At 31.2% G+C, this 21,710-nt stretch overlaps 3 protein-coding genes across 3 annotated transcripts; all 3 read left to right on the plus strand.

Annotated features, from left to right (window-relative positions):
• Positions 1 to 15: 15 nt before the first annotated feature.
• Mabi (Mabiki) lies at positions 16 to 2,576 on the plus strand. Its single transcript, XM_014231147.3, has 2 exons — positions 16 to 252; positions 389 to 2,576. The coding sequence occupies exon 2, from the start codon at positions 982 to 984 to the stop codon at positions 2,242 to 2,244; it is 1,263 nt and encodes a 420-aa protein (XP_014086622.2). The 5' UTR covers positions 16 to 252; positions 389 to 981; the 3' UTR covers positions 2,245 to 2,576.
• Positions 2,577 to 4,275: 1,699 nt separating this feature from the next.
• LOC106615223 (uncharacterized) lies at positions 4,276 to 9,970 on the plus strand. Its single transcript, XM_014231359.3, has 4 exons — positions 4,276 to 4,528; positions 7,277 to 7,657; positions 7,726 to 7,872; positions 9,703 to 9,970. Exons 1-4 carry the CDS (start codon positions 4,399 to 4,401, stop codon positions 9,855 to 9,857), a joined length of 813 nt encoding a protein of 270 aa, XP_014086834.2. The 5' UTR covers positions 4,276 to 4,398; the 3' UTR covers positions 9,858 to 9,970.
• A 957-nt stretch (positions 9,971 to 10,927) lies between these two features.
• On the plus strand, positions 10,928 to 15,439 carry LOC106614796 (uncharacterized). The gene is made up of 4 exons (XM_014230708.3): positions 10,928 to 11,432; positions 14,387 to 14,767; positions 14,840 to 14,986; positions 15,048 to 15,439. The coding sequence occupies exons 1-4, from the start codon at positions 11,123 to 11,125 to the stop codon at positions 15,197 to 15,199; spliced, it is 990 nt and encodes a 329-aa protein (XP_014086183.2). The 5' UTR covers positions 10,928 to 11,122; the 3' UTR covers positions 15,200 to 15,439.
• Positions 15,440 to 21,710: the final 6,271 nt, after the last annotated feature.

The raw sequence follows: 21,710 nt of genomic DNA on the forward strand, positions 1-21,710 counted from the left end.
GCACACAACATCAATTACAGCTCAATAGCTTGTAACGCCAGTTAGATATGGGTCATCAGCTCAAAAGAACGTGTTGAAATTAATTAAATTTTATTTTAATTAAATTAAAATTATTTCCACGATAATGCATAAGAGTCATAATTACGATTATTTTACTGGAAGTGCTTGTAAATAATTTTCGCCAAAGCAAAATAAAGATAAAGTATATACATACATGTTTACCAATATGTACTTGTATATAGATTATCAGAAGTGAGTTAAAATGATATTTTTCATTTATTCTAAATGCTAATACTTATTTTTAATATTATTTAATACTATGAATTATGTAAAAAAATATATTATTTTTGATATTTCAATTAATTTCAACCTAACTATTTGTAAATAGTGTTATATTAAAATATGAGCTGTACTTTCGAGCAGAAAGTCAGGAAAAATGTAAACACACGGCAAAACAAAACAACAACTAAAACGAAAACAACATTAGCATGTCAGCGAGGATCGCAGCGACGGCTCTTCCAGTGTAGGATGCAAGGCGTTAACGCTGCGTAGCCGCTAAGACAGCATAAAGGTGCATACGAACACGTAAACAAATACACAATAATACTTGTTTGTGCCAAAATTTGTCAATGGATTGAATGTTGTTTTGCAAAAGCATATTTGAAAAAGAATCCCTGAAAAATAAAAACGAAAACGTAAACAAATCTTTTGTTTGTGCTACGAGTGTTATCAGCTAAGAATGTGTGCGGCCCTTCAAGTGTGCTGATATCGCAACATTTTGTGGCATATAAATTGGTGCTGTCGAGGGCCAGCTAGATCATTACTAAGAATTTAAGCATTGTGACAACATACTGACTGCGCAGAAGCAAAGCCAGAAGAAAATTCCAAATTATTTCGTAGAAATTCTTCACAAATTTATTACAAGTTAAAAGTGTTAAATGATTTCGAAGAAATTCGTGCAAAAAATTACTTAAGAAAAAAATGGATCTATCTATGCATGAAAAGGCCGAGGATTATCTCTATCGCCACAAAAAGTTCGATCAGGGCAAGCGTCCACGTGAAGAAGATGTGCTACAAGAGCTGGAGCAACTCCATCGCGCACGCTGCTCACCGGCAAACGTTTTATTACTCAATCCACACTTTTATGGTGTTGAGCGCGTTTCAACACCCTTTTCGTCCGACTCGAATTGCTCTTCTGAATATATGGGTTTTGTGACGCGCTTTAATGCCTCCAGCACACCAAGCAGCAAGCGGCCACGCTTAATGTCCAGTGGTCAATGTGGCACATCCAATCCCAGCGAGGACAGCGGCGTTGCATTAACACCAAAGAAACAGGTAGCAGCCAATAACTCACAACCAAGCCAACAACTCAAACGCCTCCTAAAGCCATCGTTGCTCGCACAACCGCCGAAGAAGAAACAGAAGACTGTGAATGTGCAAACCGGCGGTATTTCGGCAAAACAAAATTACACAACGCTGACAAAGCGAGGCAACAACAGCCGTTCTAGCAGAATTAGTGCCACCAAACTTATCAAAGGCAGTAGCGTCATTGATGTCTTCACCAACACAAGCACCGTCAACCCCTCCGCCAACAAGCGCAACAAAACAAATTTGTCGAACAAAAGTGTCAGCCCGGTGAGTGTCAACAGCATTAAAGCAGTGCTGAAGCCTACTGAAGTTGGCACCTTGGAATTGCCCATAATTGCTGGTCCTATAGCCAGTAACAGCGACAAGGAATTGGACGCCACTGCGGTATTGTCACGTATTGGCGAGGATAAGCTGCGCAGCATTTGCACTTATCACATGAATATGGTGCGCCAGTTTCCGAAGAAAGAGCGGTCGCCCCGGGATCAAGAGCGTCGCAATAAAAACACCATCGCTTGCCGTATGAGTCGTCGTGTCAAAAAGCTGGAACAGATCGCTATCGAAGAGGAATGTAAGGAGCTTGAACAGCAACAGGAGGCAATGATGGAAGAGGTGTTGCGCGCTACTGCATACCTGGAGCAATTAGAGCTGCTTATGGCACAAACACACCTTTCCGCCGACGACGAATCCGAGATTGATGTCGTGAATGTTGATGATGAGAGTGACGCCTCAGCTACAGAAAGCGCGTCGAAGTTGAACAATAAAGCTGTTGGTGTGCATATGCTGCCGCCACCTGTCAAGCGGCCTCCCACCAGCATCAAGTCTCATCCTTTCTCGATCATAAGCTTATTGGGTAATGCGAGTCCAATAAATGCGTGAATTCTCTTTGAAGTATAGGTAACTTAGTATTAAGCTTTTACTTAATTATACAAATATTTATGTATATATAACTCTGTACTACATGTTAAAGCTAATATTTTAATTAGAGAAATCAAATTAAAAAATTTCCAAGATTATTGTAAGATTTAGATAAGATTATGTTTGTGTTATAGTATTACAGCATATACTTTATGTTTGTAAAATTATTTATTGGAATTTCTTAAAGTTTAACCTTTATGTACTGTATTTAAAAAATTATGTATTTTTGTGAATATGCTAAGCTTGGTGTTATTAAAATATTAAACGTACATAAAATAATAAAATAGGTTTGTGATAAAAAGTACATTTAGTTAGGTTTAAATGTTTATAGAAAAAACTTAATTAAAACATAAATATGAATGCAATTGGAAAAAAAACCGCTTTATCTATCTGCTATAGGACCAAAAAAATTATTTTTTCATTTGTACAGTCTTAAATTTTTACAATTTTGCTGTTTGGCACCAAGCTCCTTCGATGCGTGAAGAGTAAAATATGTTCCCACCTCATATACGAACTGTTCAACTACAGGAACAAACATGAACCAGATTTGATATATACCTATATCACTTTTCTGCTTGCTATTTTGAGTTCTCCTCTCTTGTCAAAGAACTTAAATATAAAATTAAAGGGAAGTTATTTTGTGGATTTCAATAAAAAGATACATTGAATATATAATATATAGAAGTTGTAAAACTGTTTGATATTATATCTCTGATTGTTGCTTATACCAAATGTTCGTTCGATTTGCTACTCTCTACAGTTTTTTCGAAGATTTCAATATCAAAACTCCTTTTTAAAGTTGTAAAACTGCTTATTTATTTATGCCAATCTATGTGATTTATGCCAAATGTTTGTTCGATTCGCCACTCTCCATAGTTTATGCATGTATATACTTTGTGTACTAAAATATAAATCTAACAACGTGGACTATTGCAAAAGAAACCTTTGCAATTCTAAAACAATATTAGGTGCCATCGATTTGCCCTGATGACCGCTGTTCTTTTTTTATGAAAAGCAACAACAAAGTTAGCGAGTAGTAGGGTAGGATATACCGATATCTCATTAAAGTGGTATAATCGCTTTCTTTAATGTTACAATAATTTATTGTACAGAATTTAGACAAGATTTACCATTGTGAATGGCTCAAATGTCACATTACTACAAAAAATTAATTGATTTTAATAACATACGTATGCAAGTATAATACGTATTGTATATTTTTTTTAGAAGATGTGGAGTATAATGACTGCTTGTAGCCCAAGAATCAAAAAAATTTCTGCAGAAATGAAAGCGAAATGAATATGCTTATGTATTAAAGAACCATAAGTGCTACCAGTCTCTGTAAACAGTCGCTATGGTTTGTTGAAAGAAGTAATCCTCAGAGCCAGGTTGGCGTAGCTGGAAAGTAATGTTATAATATTGGTTGATGGGACCTATAAAAACGTTGAGAGCCTCTCTTATATATAGTATATCTCTTATCACGATTATTTTAGAGTTGATTTTTTTAGTTGATTCAAGCGATTTTTTTAAATTTTTAAGGATTTACATATCTCGCTTTATTAGTTAAAATAACATTACTTCAAGTGAAGACAACTTCCTTCTTGACTTGAACACTTTCAAGTTATCTTCTTTTATATATATACCTATAATATTATATATTTATATATCCATTTACATATGTCCTATCTTGTCACTTTCGTCAAAAGTTTATAAAAACTATTTCGCTTTTTAATATTTTAAGCATTTCCAATAACCGTGAAGAAACCGCTTTATTAAAAAAAATATAATCATCGCATAATAAAAAATAGGTTGATGTGGCATACCATGGAAAATCGATTTTATTGGAAAAAAAATCTTATATACTTCAGTAAAATATCGGAAAATAATGATAAGCTGTGCGTGTATTGTAAAACTGTTCGTTGTGTTTGTAATAAAAAACACTATATCTACCAAGTTGTATTCTGGATATTTTTAAAAAGAATCGAAGTGTTCTCGTGCGTATTTCGCGGCACTCGCGTTCTTTCCTATAATTCTAACAAGTCACCTAGACAGTTCTAAGTGATATATCGCGCATCCTTCAGTGTAATTTTTGAAAACAATTTTGTTTTGTTAAATATGGAGAAAATGTCGCGCATTACGTTCGTACTCGTTATACTGGCCTGTTTGAATCACTGGTGCGCTGCAAGTTTTCAACTGAATGTTGATATGCCAACATTGCCCAATATTATACCAATTACTAAACTACGTAAGTGTGTTGAGTTTCAAAATACTAGATTTAAAAATATAAAATATAGATTCAGAAAAAAAGGAAGTGAAGAAATGCTTTCTTTATAATTTATGTACATATAAATATTAGTCAAATTAAGTGCCAAAACAGGTTTTCATTGTCCTTCATAGATAAACTATTATAGATAGTACGTAGAAAGAACCTTTTGCGGCAAAAGCTTCAATGTAATCCTTATGTATACAGAAAACTTCAAGCTAGATACATAGTGATGTGGTGTACCCTAGTGTGAGCCAAAAACTAACCCATCGAATTCATGGGTTAAAATGAAATTATATACAGAGAAAAAAACATTTTTGCAAGGAATAATTTTTAGTTTAATTTTAAAAAGCTTGGGGGCGCATTAAAAATTTCCCATATAAATAACACGTCTGTTTTCATTAAAAATACCATCACTTTTAAACCGTTTACGCAACATTTTTTTACATTGCGGATTGTCGTAGAGAATAGTATTTCTTCAAAAAAACCTTCCTCAATGAGACTTTTTTCAATTAATAAAATGGTTTATTTCAGAGCTTTGAAACTCCAGTTTTGAATACTTATTTGCTCACGCTAGTATTTTTAACAATAGCATTCGAATTGAATTTAATTAACGTGTTATTTTAGTACATTCACCAAGCTAAAGCTTCACAGTACCAATTTTAAATAAAATATTGGAATAATGGAAAAGAATAGTGACTTTAAATGTAATGACAAGAATACATTTATTATCCAGTTTTCAAAACAACAATTGCAATGTTTCAAAAATTTGCCACACTTTTTGCTCATAAAATATCATGCATATACATACTCGTATACATATACCATAAATACATAACATACATCATGTAACTGAAATTAATGCGAATTTAAACGGTTTTAATAAAAATAAGCAATTTTAGCGGTCTAATTGAATTGTTTCCGGTATTTACAGTTAATTTGAATTGATATTAAATTAACATGAAAATGGCATTTGCAAGCTGGCAATGTGCACAAAAAATGCTCGAGACAAAAATGTCATGGCGCAAAAATAAATATCATGCAATTTATTTTTAGAGATGCGAGACAATTTGATTATTTTATAAGAAAATTTATTTGACAAAAACTTCAATTACACTTTAGAAGTTAGAAACTTAATTTTTCTGTAGAACTTAGAAAAAATATTTATATAAATAAAATTACTACGTATGAGACACTTATTTTCCAATGAAAAATGTAGCAGTTGTTTTCTAACTTCTCTTTTTTATGCACCTTAATATTAAATGCAATTGATGTTAGACGAAAGCAGACATTAGGTCGAGAACTATTGCCACTAATATAGCTTTAACGTTAAACTAATGATAATGTAATGAAGGAAGATAATTTTTGGTCCGATCCTAGAGATAGCATCGTGCAAGTTTGGAAATAGTGATCACAAAAAAAAACTGTTTAATCCGGCTACACCCAAGCTATAATACACTTCAAAGAAACATTTCCTATAGCATAAAAGGGTGCAAAAATATCTTCGATATTGATCGACCTGTATTTAAGGCAGCTATATGCAATAGTGGTCCGCTCAGAACGATGTTTCGTATCATTGATTTAATAAATAATTGATGCTAAATTTCGTGAAGATATCTCGTCAAATAAAAAAGTTTACCATACAAGTTTTTAATTTTGATCATTTAGTTTGTATGACAGCTATATACTATAGTTAACAAATATCGGCTGTACCGATATATGAGCAGCTTCTTATTGAGAAAAGAACGTATAAAATTTCTGATCGATATCTCAAAAATTGAGTGAATAGTTCGTTTATATACAGACACAACTGGCTAAATCGACCCAGTTTGACGTGCTAATTATAATCATTATTTACATTACATCATCATTACATTATTTACTTATACATGTTTTACAGGATCAACGTCGTTTTTTTCTGCTATTCCGTAATTTTTTACTAAATTTATGACAAGTCTAGACTCAATTAAGTCAATTTAGTTGATAAAATATTCGTAGAATAATGTTCAAAAGATGTTACATAAGCTTCATTATAACTTTAGAGGTTAGATCATCACCGGCAAAGAGCAATTTTTAAATATAATAACTTAAATAACTTAATGCTACTTTTTCTTGAAGAACTTGCTATTTTCCTTTTGAAGAACTTTTTAAGAGGAATCAACAACCGAAAAAATTTGTTAAAAAAATGTTTGTTGTTTTTTCTGACTTGTTTTGCGCGCCACGTAAAAATTGAGGCCAGACAGTGTACTAAATAGGAGCAAAGACAAGCAAAAAACTGAAATTGCGAGTTTAAGCTCGTTACTGATTCAAATTAAACTTGCCAATACTAAAACACACTAAACTCGTTAATTATGTCACAACCTAATTAAATTGGTGTCAACGAAAGCAAAATCAGAAAAAATCTAAACAATTAATTGAGAATTTCGGATTTTTTTTATGATTAAGCTCAAAGGCATTATAGTCTGAATGACACACAGTGAATATCGTTTGAAGCATGCTTAGAGCAATGCTAAAGCAATTATGTTGGCGATGTGACTAAACCGATATCAGACCGAGTAAACACGTGCGAGTATGTATGCATGTGTGCCAAGGACCTGTGTCATTAACATTGACAACGACAATTAAAATTAGCAATTCCAAGTTGTTGTTGTTATTCTTAAAATGTATTAATGTCACCATTTATGTTCTTTAATTGCTAACAACTTATTATTGCTTTTTTTATTATTTTAGCACCTGGTATATCTACATGCGTCAACACTGATTTAGATATCAGTACATGCGTTAAAAATAAACTAAAAGAGATGAAACCACGACTTAAGAATGGCTTTCCTGAATTAAGTATACCGCCGCTTGATCCTTTGGTCATAGGAAGTCATAAGGTAGAAATAAGCGACGATTTCGCATCAGGATACTTGAACGTACACAATTTGATTATACGCGGCATAAGTGAGAGCACTGTGGAAAATGTAAAGGTTGAAATGTATGGCGATCACGTGAAACTGCAATTATCTACGAAATTGCCAAGCATTGAGAAACAAGGCGCTTTCCAAGGAGAGTTGACGACAGAAGGTATGGCTCTGCGTCCAGAGGGTCAGTTTAATAGCAAATTGAGTAAGTGAAAGAGAAGAGAGAAACAAGAGTGTACAAATTTACATGATTTCCCATTTGTTTATTATTAGCTGATTTGCAGCTGGATATCGAGGCAGAAGGTGATCTCACGGAGCGAGATGGTCATAAATACTTACGATTGAAGTCATTTAATGTTATACCACAAATCGGTGATTTGAAGTTCGAAGCCAACAATTTACTGCCAGATGCAGGCTTAAGTAAGTGTGAAAAAAGCTTTTATATAATTTTTATTTAAAAAAATTATTAATTAGTGATAGTTATGAGAAACATATAAGTTTAGGTATTAGAATGTATTTGTATAAAAATATATTAAAATTTAAAAAGGTTTATAAAGAAGTCACATCTTAATGCTTTTAATTTTTATCGATTATTATTTTTAATTTATATACCCTGAATAGGGTATATTAAGTTTGCACGAATTTGTAACACCTAAAAGGAAACGTCGAGGACCTTATAAAGTATATATATAAGTGATCAGCGTAACGAGCTGAGTCGATTTAGCCCCGTCCGTCTGTCTGTCTGTAGGGATAACTGTTTTATTGGGCGAAATTCGGCATAGATTATTATTCAAGGTAACGCTACAATCTCCTAAAAAATTGTTTAGAACGAATTACCGAATATGCTATATATTACTGACATACAAACTGATTGATCCAACTCAGGTCCTCGCATGGAACACTTTTTTATATGACAAGATATTGCCACAAAATTTGGCATAGAATATGATCTACGGCACCACTCCGTACATTCAGAAAATTATCTTTATATACCATTTTTTGCTACTAAAAATGCACCTGTGAAGGGTATTATAGCTTCGGTGCAGCCGAAGTTAACGTTTTTTCTTGTTTTTAATAATTTCAGTATTATTTAGAATAAATTTATAAACAAATATACTAAAATTCACAAAGGGTTTATAAAGAAAACATAGTTTTTTATTCTTATAGCTTTTATAGATTATATACATATGTTTTGATGTTTTAACATATTTTAATAATTTCACGTTAATTTGATTAAATTTTATTTTCTTTTTTCGCTAATTTATTATACATCATTAAATATTACTCTACTTTTAAATCCTTTAAAAAAATAAATAAATAAAAAAAATATATTTTGTATACTCATTTAGTCAAAAAATTGTACTTTTAATTAACTGAAGTAAATAAAAATTAAATAATTTAAAATCTAAAAAACTTCATATATGAAATGTAGATTATCGATAAGATAGTTATATATAGCGATAAACATTACAAACCGGTTTTCTTATATTATTTAAAAAAAAACGTTTTTCTTTTTATTGATATATATACTAATTTATTTGTTAATTTTAGTTTAAAATGTTTAATTTAAATCGCCAAAAAAATTATTTCCCTTATATGTTATCGATAAGTAATCTGGCGCCACATTATTTTTAAGATTTTTTTTTAAATTAACTCGATAAACCGATAAGTAAATAAAATAATTTTTAACGCTTAAAGTAAAGATTCTCCGTTCCAATGTTTCGCTACTTTTCTGTTTTCCTTATCGGTAACTGTACTTGTTCAATTTTTCAAACAAATGCTTTGCTTTTAATGTATTTTCTAAACTAATTTAATTTTTTGTGTATGTCTTATTTGATATGTAACCCAACTTTTCTTTTAAATTATTCTTATCGATAACTAAAAATTTCTCGGTACTATTTTATAATTTTCTAATCGTAAACTTTATTTGTCTAGTGTTTTAGTCAAGCATTTTGTTTTTAACGTAATTCATAAATAAATTTCCATTTTTATCGATAGATATTGCTTATTTACTCTTTTCAATTTCATCGATAAGTAATCTGATATTTTTTCTTGGAGGCTTTTATCGATAAATATAACATTAGTTTTCTTTTTTAAGTTTTCAAAATTCTTGGTGTTAAGGTAATTTCTAAAGTAATTTATTTGAAATAATTTTGAATTATATTTCTGTTTCTGTATTATTTTTTTTATGTAATTTAAAAAACAAAATACATAAAAGTTATAAACAACTTTTTTCTTATTTATTTTTAGATTCAGTTATCTTGAGCGTTATAAATTCACATTGGCGTTCATTTTACAAACTTGTAGTGAGAGAAACGCGCTCAACTTGGGAACCCATTGCTTTGTACGTAGCAAATGCATATTTGGACGCTGTGCCATTTGATTTGTTCATTGATACGCCTTAAAAATATAAAAAAATTAACAGTACATTACGCATTAGCGTTAATTATATATTACTATATGTATTTAATGAAAATGGATGTACACGTTGTTAATAAAAGAATTATGGAATAATAAATGATTTTTTTTAAAGCTGGTAGATAATACTCGTTCAATAATTAATGACACAACTGGCCCAAAAAACGCCATTAAACGAAAACCTATAAGGTGCCATAACTAAGCTCCAAATTAAGATATAAAAATGGAATTTTGGGGATCGAAGTAGTTTGAGGCATCTGTGGACTAAATATTTTGAAAAAAGGGCATGGCCTCGTATTCCAATAGGTTTAATTAAAATATCTCCTAAACCACTTTAGATACAATAACCAAACTCGTTCAGAACAAATCTCTTAAGTACCTCAATGGGCGAAATCTGGCGTAAACCACACCTACTTCTCATACAACATAATTTAAAATTCCATTTGATAAAAATTATTAATGATAATTTACCTACATATACATAATACCATCTAAATAAATAAACGAAATAAAGTTTTTTATTACTAGATTTTTTTACTGATCACACTATTCCTACTTAGTTTCCATTAATTCAAAACATTATAAACCGACTATTATTAACTAACAAGCATTTTATACATAAATAATCAATAACAAACAATTTAAAATAATAGAAATACTATATAATCAATTAATTATCTTATTTAATTATTCAAAATAAACCACTTTTTATATTAAAAATTGCATTTGTATTAGTGTGCGTAAGTGACATGCATTAAATAATATATACAAGTAAAATGGTTCCACAAGAATGTAACACGCATACATGCATAAAAACTGAATGCTGGACGTATAGCTAATAATTGAACATCGGATCGTGTTTATAAATGCAGATATTTAAGATTGTGCTATGACATATTTATGCACATACAAACAAACCAAATATCTAAATATGATATGTATACATGTATAATAGTTGGCCGGTTAGTTTTGTTTGTTTGCTAGTAAAATCGCATGAAATTATAATCAAATCAATTTTGCTTTTATTGGAACATGACATAAAACCAGCTGCAGCAATGCAGTGGCATTCAGAAGCCGGTCAGTTGTGGACGCGTCCACCAAGTGTTTTGTGGTGCATTTCTTAAACAATAAAATCATATTAAAGAGTTTGAACTGCAGTTGAGATTTGCACAGCGCCTGCTCGCCAATAAGTCGTGAGAAAAACAATAAACAATCAAATAATACAAATTTAGTGTTTAATAAAAGTACAAAAATGCATTTAAGACAAGTTTTGCGCCACTCGTGTGTTTTCGTTTTGTTATTATGCGCCGTGTACGCGCAAGATGAGTCCACAACATCTGCAGCAACAACTGTTGCTGCGTTAGAAACATCAGCAACAACAACAAGCACTACATTAGAGGACGCTAGCACTGCTGAAATATCGAGCAGCTCCAGTTCTGTGCCTATAACCACCCCTCTAACAACTATTTCTGTCAAAACGAGTGATGAGAGTAAAACAGACGGCAGCGCAACGAGTGCTAATGTTGCAGCAGGTGCTTCGAAGCCGAAGAAATATTTCACAGGTAAAAAAGTAATTAATGTATTGTATAATGAGTATATTTCATGAAATTGAAGAAAATCCGTTGAATAGTTTATTAGCGAGCATACGATACTAACATAATAAATTTAAAATATATTGATCGAGTAAAATCAAGTCCTTGTATGCAATTCTATATAATTCACAAGTTTTCTTCAAAATTCGGGGTAGATTATTGTCCAAAGCAAAGCTATAATCTCTGAACACATTGTTCTGATCGGACTACTATAGCATATAGCTGCAATACAAACGGATTAATCAATATTAAGTTCTTGTATGGAAATTTTTTTTTTTTGCAAGGTATCTTCACGAAATTCGGCATAGATTATTGTCTAGCGCAAAGTTATAATTTCTGAACATTTTGTTCGGAGCAGACTACTACAGCATATAGTTGCCATACAAACTGATCTACCAAAATCAAGGTAAACTTTCTTTTATTCGCTTTTATGTTAAAAGAAGCGCAGTTGTGAAGGCTATAATACTTTGCTGCAGCCAAAGTTAACGCTTCTACTTCTTTTTTTTTAATTTTTTCGGATGGGGTTTAAGTCCGCATTTTAGTAGACACACATTTCGTCAGGGCAGTCGCCCTACAGTATATACCTACGAATAACTACTACCAAGATTTATAATATTGTCAGTATTCCGTACGTCGTTAGACTGATTCTGCTATAAATTACTGTAACACTTTACATTTGAACTAATTATAAGTACATAATTATTTAATGACCAATTTGCTGCACACCGTGTCGTATGAGTAACGTCTCTTGCTGTTGACTTCATATGGTCCGTTTTATTACACCATATGCTTTGTGCTTTTATATTTACTGATTTTCATTATTGAGAGCACGGAACATAAGAGCATAGAATATTAAAATAATTTAGTCTAAAATAAAAACATGATTTTAAAAAAAGACACATAAACAAATTAATTTTAATATCTATTCTGGCGACTGCGCTGCTTGTTTAAAAACAATCAGATTCAATTTATTTACATATTGTAAAATAATAATTCGACCTCCACACAAGCCAAAATCAAATGCGATAATTTATTTCAGCTTTTAACGCAAAAGTTCTAAATTTCATACGCGCTGTAGTGTTCTCTTTGCACGCATGTGTGTGTGTATATATATTATATGTATGTAGATTTATGCTCAGATGTAAACATTTACGACGGCTTATTTCTAGTCAGCGTGTGTTGCTGGTTACATATTTACTTGTGTACAAACTAAGCCACGCAGCAACAACAACACCAACAGCTGTGGCGCGTCATAATCACAGCAGCCATTTAAATGAAGGTCAACCGCTTCGAAGGCAACATTTCAAGCGCACAATTGTGTGACCTTTGATATGCGCTGATTACGTGCCTACAAATACACAATTAGCCATTCTAAGATCATTTCATATACAGCTGAATTTATGATATTGACGCAGCAAATTGTGTAGGCATTATCGTTCTGCGCAAGTTAATAATGCGAATAGTATTTAGTTCGTTGTTGTAATTGTATATGTTGATGTGTGTATCTGTATGCAGATGTGTGAGATACTGTGCAGAATTTGCGTTGAAATAGTGCGTTAGAGCTTTTACATATACATTTACTTAAGCAGCACTGTTAAGTTGAGACAAAATTTGCGATTCATGTTCATTCTACTATTATGTTGTAGTTGTAAGATAAAATGTGAAATAATTGAAATAAATAAGCTCTAAATATTTTCTGTGAAGATAAGGTCCTTTTCGTATTGAAAATATTTGTGCCCCAAATCATTTTCTTTCCGAGTACAGTTTTCCTAATAGTTGTATAAGATATTGTATAGTGATATTTTGTGGCGTTTACTTTTTTAGATTATCTCAATCCTATAGCGATTACTAAAATATATTTTATGGTGTTATATCCACATGCAAGTCTGAAAACATGTGTTTTTATGTGTTTTATTTTTTTGGAAGAGGCATTCTATATAATAAATAAATAAAAATTATCTACATGTTTGTGTCCCTTGATACCGTAGCATATCTCCAGTAGGGGCTTTGGAAAATATGTCTGGCGATTTGGAAGTATTTATCTAGTTAAAACTTATTTAAAATACAAAAGCAAATAAAAGAAAATACTATAATGTTACATACAGCCAATGATCAAAAGACTAGTTAAAATTTTAATGTTTGACAAAATGACGGCTTACCAAAAAAAAGGTCGATTTTTATGACAAAATTTACACTACAAACTGGCTTAAAAAATCGACATTATTGTCAAAATTCTTGTTCCTGACAAAATTACCTAAGAGGGTCAAAAAATAAGAATAAAATCATTGCTTCCTCATTTCAGAATACATATTGAAATTTTTTCAAAAAATTCTAAAAATTTAAACTAATTGCAAAATCTTATAATTTTGAGCTGGTATTTAATTTTTAACCATGGTCTTTGTTATACATGTCTAAGCATGTAACAAAAGAATTGATGTCGCCTTTCTAAACCATGAGTCTTATTTACAGTGATACATATTTTTATATTTTAATACTGTGAAATCTGTTTACCAGTAATTATCATTTTAATAATGTTTTAAAAATGTCTTAAAAGTAATATTTTTTGAAAGCCAAGGGTTAAAATTATTTAAAGAAAATTCCTCAGAAATTTGTATTACCGTTCGTCCTTTATATACACTCTGGCTGCAGAGTGTTAAAATGTAATTGAATTTTTTTTTGTGTAAATTTTCGTTTCTTAGTTTTATGTGTGTGTTTTCATAGCCATTAACTGGAAATTCGAAACAAAATCCACAGGGTTCAAACAACCATAAAATGAATTCATAACGAGGCTGAAAAAGTAGAGTTCATGCCAATAATCAACCCACTGAACTTTATTGAACTCATACGAAAGAGCCTATGATTTTCATTTAATTTTTAAAATATTTTACTAATTACAATACTTTCCACTATTATATATTTTCCAGTTGGCAATCTGCCCGTTTGCAAGCAAAGCAGCTCTGAGTTCAACGACTGCGTAAAAAATCTCTTACAAAAGTCCTTGGAACGACTTAAAAATGGTGACCGCGATTTGAATATACCGATAATCGATCCATACAGACTAAATCGCACGACATTTCAGTATACCAGTGGCACTGTACGTGGGCGTATAATAATGCGTGATGGGCTCACATATGGTTTTTCGAAAATGGAAATCAAATCGCTAGACTTGAAAATAAACGGTGATAAAGTCACAATGAAATCGCTGGCATATGTGCCAGCGATCACAATCGTCGGCAATTACAAGGCAGAATTGATACTAAACAATATACAATTGCGGCCCAAAGGTGTCTTCAACGTGTCGCTGGGTGAGTTGCCATATTCAAGGAATGCTAGTTTTAATTTCGTTTAATTGCTATAATTTTTAATATTATTTGCAGTAAATGTGAATATTGACCAAACATATGAGGGTAACTTCTATGAGGCGGACGGCCATCGTTTTGTGCGCATGCTCAGATTCGATGCCGAGCCTAAAGTCGGCGATTTCAAGTTGTCTGCCACTGGTGTGTTTCCCGATCCAACATTGAGTGAGTGAAATTATTTGTTAATTTAGTAATGTAGAGATAAATATAACAATTTTTATTGCAGATGAGCTCGCTGTAAATATTGTCAATCAATATTGGCGTCGAATCTTTCAAATTTTCTTGCCTGAAACACGTCAATATTGGGGACCATTGTTGCTGCAACAACTCAATGATCTTATGTCTGTTGTGCCATATGATGTTTTTGTTGTTGATTAATATTAATTTAAAGACAGCAATTTTTGAGATGTTTTGTAGTGGTATTAGTGCAGTTGCTGCAAAATTTATGAAGAAAAAGAGCAAGTTCGGCGCTTAAGTCTTTTGTTAACATTTTCACCGGTAGCTGCGTGTGTGTGTTTGTGTGGAAAGAATGACCATTGAGAATATTAAATTATGGAAAACTTGATGATTTTAATACTGTAATGATGATTTTAATAAAAGAGAAATTCTAATTATAAACGTGCTTGGACGTATTTAAAAAATCATCGTAGTCACGTGTGCACAAACACGAAACACTGTCACGAGGGGGTGTTAGAAATTGCTACTCATTCAAAATGCAAACTTAGAAGTAGATAATATGATTAAAAATATGCAGGTATATTCATACATATATGTAAATATGTAAATTAAATATAATTTTATTTTTGTGATTAATATTGAACCACTATTTGGATATAAGTTTTCAAACGCTAATTTTCATACACTGAAAATAATGTAATGTAGGTTTGCAACGCATTTTGTGACATCCAGAAAGAAACATGTTAGACCATATACCATAGTTTATGTATATAAATGATCAGCGTGATGAGCTGAGTCAATTTAGTCGTGTGTATCTGTCTGTCCGTATATCCAACTGTTTATACGCGAACAAGTCAGTCAGTTTTTGCCAAGTAGACATTTTTCGGATTCATCGATATCGGACCAGTATAGCATATAGTTGCCATACAAAGTGATCGATCCAAATCAAGTTCTTGTATAAAAACTTTTTTATTTGACAAGCTATCTTGAGCAAATCTGGCTTAAATTATTGTTCAAGGCAACGCTACAATCTTCGAAAAAATTGTTTAGATCGGACCATTATAGCCTATAGCTGTCATACAAAGCGATTAATCAAAATCAAGATAAAATCTTTTTATAGCTTTTTATGCCATAAGGAATGTACTTTCTTGTTTTGTAATCAAACCCCTTTTCATGCATATACATTTAATCATTGATTTATACCTACAAGTGTTCTTAGACAGCTGTCAATTACAATTGTCTGGCGCACTTAATGTCCGCGTATGTGCACGTTGATTGCTTAGGAAATTACTTCAAATTTAATTAGCAATCAAGCATGCTAAATCATTTACATATTATTTACACATATTGCCTCACTTTTTTATTCACAAACAATTACAACTTCTTATGTGGGCACATAAAGTTTTTAGGACTTTATTGTTCGTGGACATTAAAATTAGATTGTACACAAATCGTAAAAAAAAATAATTTAAAAAAGCACCTGTAATTCGAACATTTATATTATATAATATATTAGTTGTATAATCGAATAAAAATCATTCTTTGGACTATCTGTGATTTGTACTAAAATTCAATAGTCTTTCCTATGCGTTTTTATACATAAGCATATTCACTGTATTCATATTCAACGGTTCGTTACTTTTACGGTAGTCATGCACTTCTTGCCAATATTCGCGTGACTTTTTCTTAATTTTTGTAATACAAGTATATGTAGTATTAATAGGCGAAGCACGTTTCACCTTGAAAAATGGTACAATGGTAGAAAATGAAGTTTTTGCTGCTGCATATATACAACTATGTGTACATACATATGAGTGAACTCAATTATTGTTTAATAATATATACGCTTTTTATAGATACTTGAGGGAACTACATACTGGGAGTTTTTGGATATTTTCAACTTCAAGTTGGTCTAAAAATCAAGCGCTAAACAAGTGGTTAGTTGTATACGTATCTAACTTCTATCAAAAATGTGTAAAATACTCCAAACCTGCTTAAAAATTTTACGTTCACAGGGTAATCTAGACCACGCAATCAGAAAGACCTAAATTTTTTAACATACAGGATCTGCAACGTCAGTATCTTACTCTAGTCTCATACTATCTTCTGATTACATTTTGTATGTCTTTATCATTAAAGTGTGTACTTTTCTAGGTACTATGAACTAAATTTGGCACTTACTAAGTATGTATACCGTCGTTTTCAGCATAAAATAAATGAATATAGGTAATAATCGAAGGACTAGTTATAGTCCAAAATTGTAATTTTTGACAAAATGCGGTTTTCCAAAAAAATCGATTTTTGTGAAAAAATTTACACTTCAGACTGTCTTTAAAAATTGATGTTTGAAATCTTATTACATAGATTATTACCTGACGATCCAGCAGTTTCGGAGAAATTTTTTCTCATTGAGTATGAAAACATTTTCAACAAAACGCGTTTAAAGTTACACTTATTTTAAAATATTTTACAAATACGTTAATTTCTCCGAATCTATGCTAAAAATCGATTTTTATTCTCAAAAATTTGATTCTTCGCAAGTGGATGTAACCCTTTAATAACATCTACTATTTTGTTTATTTTTCAAAGTATTTTGAACTTTAAATTGTTTAGTAAAATGTTATAAAATATTAAGCTGTATGAGAGAGGCTTTTGCTTTTACTGTTCACTGCTAAAACTTTGTGCAATATTTTTTCGAAAATTTTTACCCTCTGAAAACCATACTACAGTTTATAGTTCGTAGACCTTCTTTTTTGCGTTTTTCGACAGAAGATTCAAAAATAACCATAAGGATCGCGTTAGCATGTAAAGTTCAGGGAAAGAATTGTTGGACAATTTTAGTAAATTTATTTTATTATTGAGATAACAACTAATATATTATACTTCACGGTCGAAAATATTTACGAGTATGTGAAGCAATAAGTTATTTAAGGCCTTGAGTTCACTACTATTACTATATTTCCTCTATCTCTTCTCAATAATATGCCAAATATTGTAGTTCTACGAAATCTGTTTCCGATTTTCTTATCTCTCTTATTGTTTGTTGCAATATATAAAACGTTTCGGCGACGATTTTTTAATTTTTAGAACAACAGCGTTTGAGGAAGTCCCTGTCCAGACATTAGTAATGAAAAAATTGTATTTAGAGAATATACTTTTTTTTTTACTAATATGAATAAAAACATATGTAATATTAATTTCAGTAGTTTCTGTTTATTTAAAAGTTTTACTAACGTTGCAAATATTGTAAATGTTATTTCATTAATATTTGCCAAGTGAAAATAACAAATATTATCAACGTAAACTTGCTGAGTCATAATTGTAGGCTGTCGCTTGCAATGTGTAGAAAAACTAAATTTCAACAGCTTCATGAAAGCGTAAGCAAGAAAACCTGTTTGAAAACAAAATCAATAGCTGAGATAATTAACATTGGAAGATCTTGAAATTGTCAGAATGATACAAAAACTAGTTAATAAGAAACGTACTATAGAACTTTTATTCTTTGTACCATAAATTATGTAACATATGATTGACTTCTGATATATAATTGGAGGTCATTAAAATTTGGAATATTGATTAATTTACCCCTTGTTTTTTCTTAATCTTGCATACAAAAATTAAAACATACGCGTAGATTGATTCAGAAGCCTACTGCGAAAATAGAGTATTCTTTGTAGCAGTGACATATAAGAAAAATTGCTAGTGAGACATGAAATTTCCTTCTTTGCTTATATAAACTTTCAAAAGTTTCTTCGGCAATAATATATAATATGGTATTCTATTAAATAGAAAAAAGTTAAATACACTCTCAATAAAAATAATATGCTCTCAACTCTAGCAACACATACCAATTAATACCAATTTTTTTAAACGAAAACCTAAAAGTATTTCATCACTTAGATCACAATCATGAATGAGATAACTGAGATGACTTCATTTTGACCTGTATCAAATAGCTGTTGCAATAAAGTTTGGATTGCAATAAAAAATACCTCAACAAACACTCTGGAGACTATAGTCGATGTCCGGTTAATACATACTAATTTGCATTCCCCAGTAGAGAAACAAGGACCAATGGTTCTGTGATCGATAGTTTCAATGGCAAAATCTATGTATTCACAGACGGATTTATGAGTGAAATAGGAAGAGTAATGGGTTTCTTCTATATCGAAATTGTCGACATAACAGAAGGCGCCAAGTGGTCTAGAAAAACAGTCTAGTTGGCCGCTAGAAGACAGCCAGCAGGGCTTCTATCTCTGAGATCACACCTTCAAAAAATTGGTAAAGTGGATTCAGGGAATTGCAGAGCATGTGTGGAGGGTGATGAGACGCTGGAACATTACCTTTACGAATGCTCCACCTTCAGCCAGTTAAGACGCGATATTTTTCACAGCTCACAGTGTTCCAACTCAAAAGTCATCAGGTAGGTAATTTTTCGAAGTGACTAACAACTTCTTAAATTGCGCTCCATAGCTAAGGGAATTCATAAAACCTCCTTTCTAGATTTCAATGTGATTATATGTTAATTATCAATAAAACTTCGAAGCTGTTTTAGTACTATACTAATGTTGTAGGTCTAGGACGTATTGAGACGCATGAATACGCACTCGAACTTTGTACTTCAATTACGAAGAATATCTCGTCTACTTATAGTACAAGCATTTATTATATAGTATTACAAGATATTAGGTAACGTTTAAACATTTTTCCACTGACGTTGACTTGTGCTTAAACGAGTTCACAAATATATAATATTATAGGTATAAGAGATATATGACTATTAATTGAGGCATATTTACGTTGATATATTGCATCCCTTATAACATTTACTGGTTTTACTTATTAATTTGTATTATTATCTTTCCAATGTAATCGTTTGCTGAAGCACTTGCATCACTTGCTGTTGTAAGCATATGATTTGTTTTTTTTTCATCATGTTCGCAGCTGCTCGTGCTATTCGCTAAGCTTCTTTCTGGTTTTTTTTTTTGTATAAAAATAGTATTCTTTAATAGCCCACTGTACTTTCGACTTTCGATGCTATCGCAAATGTAAGTAATTGCATTCAAACTTCTGATTTAAGACCGTAAACTTTTGAGGCTATTAGATGTTAATTGACTTTTATCGCTTGTTAGTGAATTTGCGGTAGCTGCATTTTGTTTGCATAAATTACAATATAATGGGGAGATTCATGCATGGGCATGTAGTAGTTCGTAATTTCGAAATTTTATACAACTGCTATTCAAATGAAATATTTTTTAATAGTTGGACCATAAAGCGCCAAATAATGATTTTTCAATTGGCTTCAACTGTTCGTAGCTAGTATATTAGCATAAACTATAGTCTTGACGTAGCCCACAAAAAGTAGTATAAAAGTGAAAAATTATCTAACTTAAGTGGTCAATTGATTGGTTCGTTTCTTGATATAATATTATTCGATGACATCAAAAATTCGTTCCTTGATGCTAGTTTTGGTACTTATTAATTCTCTACAACATTCCGGTGTAAAAGCATGTATGATATTTTCTAAAGTATACATAAATGTCGAATCTATATTGACAGCTTGTAATTTTGGAAACCTTGTAATTTTAAAATAGCAATCTTTAAATGTTATATAAGTATTTATAACACTTCATTCACTCTAAAATCTCGAACAATCAAATATCCAACAAATGCGAATATTTTTGAAATCGCTATTATGTAAGAAGCCAATTAGAAGTTTACCAAAAAATATTGGACACAATGACTATCATTAGAAACTATTGTGCAAATTTAGCAAAAAAAAATTGGTTTTATAAAGAATAAATCATGTCAGCAATCATAATTAGACGGCAATTAAATTAGTCAGTGAACGCCACACTGTGACGAAATGACAAAAACACACAAAAGCAAAAACAAAACTATTGCTAAATCGATTGTTCGATGCAAAGGCAAAAACAAAAGCAATACAACATAATGAAACTATCTAATTAATTTATTAGCAAGCATTGTTTAACGTAAGTCAACTGAGAAGCACAAACAATAAAAATGAAAGAATTTTGTAAGCATGCAAATACAAACATAAACTTATATAAGCAGGCTATAGGTATATGTACCCAGTAGGAAAACGTGAATTGGTTACATAAAGTTAGGATTTGCGAGACTGGCAGAATTTCTTAAAATTTGTACCAGTAGTTGGTCTTACAAAAAGTATCTTTAAAAATATTTTAAACATTCTAAAACATGTTTATTTGCTTCCAATGACTGTAGTATTAAGAAAGAACTATAGTTATGTGAAAAGGTATAGTGTTGGATAACAATTGTTGAATAATATTAAATATAGAAAATTATTAAATTAAAGTTAGTACTCCTAAGGGCAGATAAAGTTAGTTTAGTTTTTATTTTTAACATGAATATTGGGACTGAAAATTAATTTTTAATTTTTGAATCCGGTATTTGGGATTAGAAATTAAAAAAATTTTGAATAAGATTTTCGGGATAACAAGAAGAAAACATAATAATTTAAATTTATGTGCATTATATGAAACATTGTACTAGTATTAAGGCAGTTTTTACTTGTTCATTTTCCTGCATGGTACATATAGATCTTTGAGCATATGAGCAAATAAAAGCTGTGACTAAATATTTGTAAATGTACGTAAGTGTATGTAAGTGTGGAACTTCCGTCAGTTATGCGTGCTTTATGTTAAAATAAAATTTGCTGGCTTATCCCAAT

This window comes from Bactrocera oleae, chromosome 3 (genome assembly GCF_042242935.1).
Source record: "Bactrocera oleae isolate idBacOlea1 chromosome 3, idBacOlea1, whole genome shotgun sequence".
NCBI lineage: Eukaryota > Metazoa > Arthropoda > Insecta > Diptera > Tephritidae > Bactrocera > Bactrocera oleae.